A 7,104-nucleotide genomic window follows, 5' to 3' on the forward strand; every position below is an offset into this window, starting at 1 on the left:
AAAATTAGTCGATCTATGATAAATTACGAGGATATTTTGTCAATGATGGAGGAGATCAAACCCCAACGAAATATTTTACTGGAACGAGATATTTTTGTTATGGTAGAAGAGGAAGGGGATGGTAGTAAAGCATTACGACTGCAATTTATTTTTGATGATAATTTTTGTTATGTATCAATACAATTTATATTTTTATTACACATATATACTAATTTTAATTTATATACAAATTATCCAGATCAATAACATCCAAACAATATAGTTTTTTTTTTACGTTGTAAAAGTTCAGATATTTATTTGTTTCTTCAAAAACGTGTTCTTTTGTTTTGGAATATTTCCAAAAGCGTGATTACGACTTTTTGCCTATAATGGATTATTAGAAGATATTTGAGCTTTAGTTCAAAGATATTTTGTATATATATATATATATATATATATATATATTTGTTATTATCCTTTGTTAATCATCAAAGAATATAATAATCCTGAGAATTGAAGCCTTCAAGTTTCAGGACTGATCTTCAACTGAAGGTGTATACATCTCAAGAACCAGGTATCTTGTTATTTTCCTTCCAAATTTCAGTTACCTTCAAGCTTATCGTTGTGTATTCCTTTAATTAACAATGATGACTTTTGAGTAATCTAAATTTGATCCTTGTTTGTAAGTTTGAGCAAATTCATGGAGAGGAAACAAATTACCTTCGAAATGCTTTTTTTTTCCTCTACTTCATGCTTAATTTAAATGTTTGATCTTTTTAAATTTCTTGTGTTGGTTACCATCTGATTGCACATTTTATGATCGAGGAATCTAACGCCAGAGCGATGGCTTTCAAATCAGAGCTCTCTCATCCGAGTTCTAATGATGTGGAACAAATTTTAAGAAACGTTGATGATATCAAACAGCAAATCTGCACTCTCAAACTTGACATGGCTTCAGCTTCAGTGCAAAGACAGAAAGCACAGATACAGATTCAGCTTTCAAACAGTGAGTACAAATCTTATTCAGAATACAGCGAAGGGTTGAGAAGGGAGATAGAAGCAACGATCGTAGAGAAAGAATTCGTTGATTTAGCTAGAATTGAAAGTGAGAATGAGATCAAACGAATCAAAGCTAGCCATGAAACAGATGCTGCAAATTTCATTGAAAGCATGGAAAAAGTCAAGTCCAGAACTATACAACTCCGGGAAGAAATTAAAGCTGGAGAGACGCTGCAGAAAAAGCTAGGGATAACTGCTTCAGAATTGAATGCCTTGCATCATGAGATGGAGTTCGTTAGATTAATGGAGAAAAACAATCTGAAGACTCGTTATGTGAAGGATGAGCAAGAGGTCGCCGATTTGTCGAGTTTACAGTCGTCGAAAGTCGAACTGGACGCAGCAAAGAAAGAACTTTCCTGGCTCAAACAAGAAGGGTTCGGGATTATGGATGTAATGGATGTCACGAGGAAAGAGTTATCGCATATCGCTAAAGAAAAGGAGAACTGTAGAAGGGAAGTAAAGGAATATGAATCAAGAGTGGAGCTTCTCGAGGCGAAGCTCCACGAAGCCATGTCGATGATGGAATCTGCATCGGCGGCGGAGACGAGAGCCGATGCCATTGTCGCCTCTCTCTCAGTCGCACTCCGCCAGCTCCACTCCGATATAGGAGCAGCGAGGCGGGAAGCAGAGCTGGTTCGAGAAGAGACCAAGGCAGTAAGAAGTCAAACAGAGATGACCAAATTGAGGACGTCTGAGTCATTGGAGGAAAGACTCGGCGCGGCAATGGAGGCGCTCAAAAACGCGAAGGCTTCAGAAGCCATGGCACTGGAGGAGTTGCAGCAAGTCACGGAGAGCACCATGACAGAGAGGGCGATTTCGTCTCTGTGGAGCGACACTATAACCATCTCCAAATCCGAGTACTACTACCTGATCAAGCAGGGCAAGGCAGCAACTGAGGTCGCCGAAAAGAAGGTGACGGCGGCGCTGGCATGGAAGGAGGTCTTCGAGGCGAAGGAGAAAGGTGGGCGCGAGGAAAGGTGGGCGATTGCGGCGGTGGATCAGGAGATCAGAGGGATCGATCATGTGACCCCCCGGTCGTGGCATAACACGAAGCTTGCTATAGCGATGCCGAGAAGGTCTCTTCATGTCAGCGGCATCTCGGGGAGGATTAACGGCCAAATTAGCTCGCTGAGTTTGCTGAAGAAGCAACCAAGCCTCAAATCTATAGCTCCAAGGTTGACCTTGGATTCCAAGAAGAAAGGAAAGGTAATGGAGAAGGTAGTTAGTTTTCTCAATGGCCACAGGAGCTGTCGGAATATCAAAGCTTCTGCGTAATCTAAAACGCTCAATCAAGCAGCTCAATCGTGTATAACATGGGACAACTTTGCTCTCCACTTTGTTAAATTATGTATTTGATGTCATGACCGTGGGCAAGTACTCATGGCTAATCCTGATTGAAAATGTTTGAAGGCCAATAATCTAAATTATTTTGACTTAGAGATTATTGTTGATCGTGGAGATCGTAATCTCAAGGGAAACTTTACTAAATATTTATTCTCTTATTGTTAGTGTTTTTTATATAATTGATAATTATTTAATTAACTTCCTAATGCATATATATAATAGCAAGTACATTAGGTGTGTAACAACTATTTATTTATAGACATGAGGCATCTAATACGTACCTATCAATTAATTTAGAGAAAATAATACTTCTAACTCTAATATTCTAACTGACATTGAGTCCACTTTATAACTAATTCTAAAGGAAAATAAAAGAAATAACATATTTAGTGATCTTGATAGCAAGTGACATATTTTAAAGACGAGTAAAAAAAATTCACAAGTTGAATTTTTAATAACTTTGTTGTAGAGTTGGGATTAAAAATAGAGATTGAACATCAAGGTTAGTGATATTGTCCGAGCGCTGAGTCGATGGACACTGGGGGTATAACGCTCTCCGCTGTCTTTGACTGGTGATGTGGATTTCCGGCGAACCTGCAAGAAGCCGAGCCGGGAAGGGGTTCCCGACGACGACCCTCCGACGCTCAAGTCAGGCAGCGAAGAAGAAAGGAAGCAGAGTAACTGTGGCTACAGTGATGAGAATTATGCATACCTCCGTCGAAGTCTGGGATCCTTATATAGGACCCGGGGAGGCGCGGACACGCTTCTCGATACGTGCACGCTTCCCCAAACATACCTCCAAATGAGTGTGTCAGAAAAGCATGTCTGACGTCATTCCGCAATCGTCCGAGTATATACCTGACGTGACGGTGGAAACTTCCACCGTACAATACTCTGTCCGGTCCGGCCGCCGACCATGCTGTTTGTCGGCGGTAGGCGTCTCGAGGATGATGTTACCAGCTGTCCCTTTCGTCTTTTTGCGTATCTTGTCGGTTCCAGGGCCAAGCGGTCCGGCTGCTCGGCGCTCCCAGCACTCGGGTACGTGTATGTATTGGACCGAGCGGGAAGATCCTCGGTCCTGTGCTCGGACGGGATCTCACCTCAGTGATCTGTGCTTCGACCGAGCGGCCTGTCCGCTCGGCCCATAAGCTCGTTTACCTTAAGCGTCGGAAGTTCGACCTATGGTCGAGCTATATTCCGATCGGCCTGAAGGACATCATGCCGACCGGTCAAATGTTCTGTCTGCTCGGTGGGACCTTGGGGCCGCCCCTATTGACCTTTGACCTCCATGTGTCGTTGACCGCCACCGACGTGGGTGCCCCGTCCTTACCACCGAATCACATGCCTTCCCCTCAAGTCTAGTTGAAGGAGGCGCTAAGTCCGACTGACTGGACTGTGAGTTTGGCTAGGTGGCATCCGCTCTGCCGCTTTCTAAAATGCCCTTTCGATCGGTCAGTATGATGTCAAGTGGGGTCGTTCGGCCTATTACTAATGATGGCCCGGTCGGCCTGCCGCCTATCACCGCTGACGTCTTCAGGATTCCCTTGGAATACGTGTTAATCCCCGCCATTATGGTTGAGCACGCGAGCTGTGCTCCGTAATGGGGCTTATTAAATGCACTCCTATGACCTGACGCCACGTGACACCTCTGTCGTCATCGTACGACGACGGCGTCGCGTCCAACGGGACCTTTGGCGGTTCGAAATGAGCTACCAGATACGAGGCTCGGTCCCTGCGACCTGCATCCGACGGTTCGGGGCGATCGAGCCCAACCTTATAAAGCCTTCGCCATCCCCTTTCGCCGCATCTTCGCGTTCGTGTTTGCAGAGCTTTCGTTTGTGCTCAGTGCTCCAGCGAACCAGATTTCTCGGCCTTCCGGCGATCTTCTGTCTTCTTCTTTCGCCCGCCTACTCTATGTAAGATCCTTTGCCTTTTGCTCCCTGGTTCCTGCCTTTCCTTTGCACTCCTCGCCGTAGTCGTGTTTTTCGGTTACTGTTCCGTTCATCTTTCTCCTCAAGCCCCCTATCTTTTCCTTCGACCTTTGCCTTCTATACTATTCTGGCGATGACTAGCTCTTCCCAGCCCGCTGATCTCACTCCTGGCCCATGGTATACTACCATGGAGTCACGGTTCGATCAGCGTGATGCAGAGAGCTTAATTAACGCCTTCGATCTCCTTTCTGATTTCGAACTTATTTTGCCCTCGCCTTCCGCTCTGCCGCACAAACCGCCGCGCGGCACTATTTGTTTTTTTCGCGATCAGTTCACAACCAGTCTGCGATTTCCTTTCCATCCCTTCATCGTCGAAGTTTGTAATTTCTTCAGTATTCCGCTCAGCCAGCTGGTGCCAAATTCCTTCCGCCTTCTGTGTGGAGTTGTTGTGTTGTTAAAAATCCACAACATTCCCCTCCGTCCGGAGGCTTTTTACTAATTCTATTACCCCAAGCAATCCGAGTTGAGCACTTATCTGTTCCAGTCTCGGATCGGCTTGGTCTTCTTCGATAAAATGCCCACCTCCAACAAACATTGGAAGGAATACTTTTTCTTCCTCCGTTTTCCCGGACGGCTCCCCTTCTTAACCAAGCGGCAGATCGGACCACCCACCTCTCCCGAACTGAAGAGGTACAAGACCCGACCGGACTACCTTCAAGCGGCGAATATGCTAGCCGGTCTGAAGCTCGACATCAACAAGCTCCTCCCTGAAGGAGTGATGTACATGTTCGGCTTGAGCCCGAGCCGAACCAAACTCCCGAGCAGCTTTGGTAAGAAATTTATTTGTGCCTTTGCCTTGAGTTTAACTGATTTCCTTCTTTTTTTCTTTACAGCGAACATCGTAATGGAATCTGTACTGTTCGGGATTCTGAAGAAAAAGACGGAGGCGATCGAGGCGGCAGCGGCCAAGGAAATGGAGCAGATGGGTATTGCTCCGGTCGGCTCTCACGAGGGTGAGAGTGATACCAATGTGTGTGTGTGGGGGGGGGGGGGGGGTCGGCCGCTCAGACTTCTCCCGCGGAGGTGACGGGTGGCGCAGCCTCCAACAGGGAACCAGCCGTTCGGGAGGAAGGCTCTGATCCGGAGGATGAGCTCCCACTCAACAGGAAAAGACGGTGTGCTGAGATGCCACCTCGTTCGGCTACCTCCGTGGTGCTAGCGTCCGAGCGGACGGGCCCTCTGTCCCCTGGCGGCAAGGCTCCTTCCGTCTAGTCCCTGTCCTTCGATCGGACCCCGTCACAGCTAGAGCCCTCTCAGGAACCCATCGGCGCGCAGCCAGTTAGCTCCCTGCCTCCGGTGTCTCGGAGGCCTCGCCGCTCGGCCATACTTTCTAAGCCGTCCGCCACCGCATCTGATCCTTCCGCGTTCGCTCACACGACGCGGGGCGGGCGCCGCATGATTAAGGCCACTCTGCATCTTCCTACCGAGGATTACCTCGCGGAGTCGGATCGACCCACGACCCCTGAGCACATGATCGCCATCTGAGGGCCACTCGCCGAGGTATGGGCGGATGCCCGAGCCCGCATCGCCGTAATGCCTCCCGGCCTGCTAGCTAACAGTCACATGAGGCATGCCACCGGCGTAAGTCTTCTGTCTACTCAAACTTCTTTGTATCACCCCCAATTCGGCATTAAAAAGTTCCTTTTTTGTTAGCAATGGGTGGAAGACCTAGCGGTTGCCGTTAGTCTGGCGCTGCTGGAAGATGAGCTGAAGCAACTCAAGATTTCTAGGGGATCGTCCTCTTCTCAAGGCCCTTCATATGCCGAGCTGCAAAAGGAGCTGGCCAAGACCAAGGAGCAGCTAGAGGCCGAACGGAAGAAGACGGCCGACCAGACATACATGCTAGACCAGCTTGAAAAGCAGGTCAAAACATATGACCGCAAGATAGAACTTGCAACCACTCGGAAGAATACCGCTATCGCCAATTTGGATGCGAAGAATGTGGAGGCGCGCGCCCTGGAATAGCGGGTAAAGGAGTTGGCGGATCTGCTGGACCGGAAAAAGAAGGGTCGTTCGGTTGAGGCGGCGACTCTCAAGGACGAGCTGAAGACCCTGCAGGAGGCCCTCGAGGTCTCTCGCTCTGCTCTTAAGGAGTATCAAGAGGCTGAGTCAAGCCGGTTCGTCGCACTGAGACAGAATTACATCCGCTCGGCTGATTTGTTCAGAAGGTGTGCGACCGGCTCGTCCTCGCATTCGAGTTGGCCATCGCCGCCACTGCGGACCACCTGAAGGCCCAAGGTCACTTGCAGGAGTCCTTTGTCATCCTCGCCCGGGAGCATGCAGCGCTTCTTACCACCATACCGAAGGGCGTCTTTGATTATCTCGAATGAAGTGTCTTTTGCATTTTTGTATCTCTACCGCTCGGTCGGCCAACTTTTGTTATGCTCAAAGTGGATAATATCATGTCATTATGGAGATATATGAACATTCTTTGGACACAACAGAGGATGATAATTTTTGTTATGTATGAATACAATTTATATTTTTATTACACATATATACTAATTTTAATTTATATACAAATTATCCAGATCAATAACATCCAAACAATATAGTTTTTTTTTTACGTTGTAAAAGTTCAGATATTTATTTGTTTCTTCAAAAACGTGTTCTTTTGTTTTGGAATATTTTCAAAAGCGTGATTACGACTTTTTGCCTATGATGGATTATTAGAAGATATTTGAGCTTTTGATGATGACTAAGGTTCAAAGATATTTTTTGTATATATATA

General features: G+C 46.8%; 1 protein-coding gene across 2 annotated transcripts; it reads left to right on the top strand.

Annotated features, from left to right (window-relative positions):
• Positions 1 to 410: 410 nt before the first annotated feature.
• Positions 411 to 2,475, top strand: LOC121988915 (protein PLASTID MOVEMENT IMPAIRED 2-like). Of its 2 annotated transcripts, none has more exons than XM_042542643.1 (2): positions 411 to 553; positions 805 to 2,475. In XM_042542643.1, the coding sequence occupies exon 2, from the start codon at positions 823 to 825 to the stop codon at positions 2,311 to 2,313; it is 1,491 nt and encodes a 496-aa protein (XP_042398577.1). In that variant the 5' UTR covers positions 411 to 553; positions 805 to 822; the 3' UTR covers positions 2,314 to 2,475. The 2 variants fall into 2 exon arrangements, with proteins under 2 accessions (XP_042398577.1, XP_042398576.1); XM_042542642.1 differs by having other exon boundaries at positions 417 to 553; positions 819 to 2,475.
• Positions 2,476 to 7,104: the final 4,629 nt, after the last annotated feature.

The sequence above is a fragment of the Zingiber officinale genome, chromosome 6B (assembly GCF_018446385.1).
Source record: "Zingiber officinale cultivar Zhangliang chromosome 6B, Zo_v1.1, whole genome shotgun sequence".
NCBI classification, from domain to species: domain Eukaryota; kingdom Viridiplantae; phylum Streptophyta; class Magnoliopsida; order Zingiberales; family Zingiberaceae; genus Zingiber; species Zingiber officinale.

Coding starts and splice junctions, on each gene's coding strand:
- LOC121988915 (XM_042542643.1), top strand. CDS start 823: ATGGCTTTCAAATCAGAGCTCTCTCATCCGAGTTCTAATGATGTGGAA.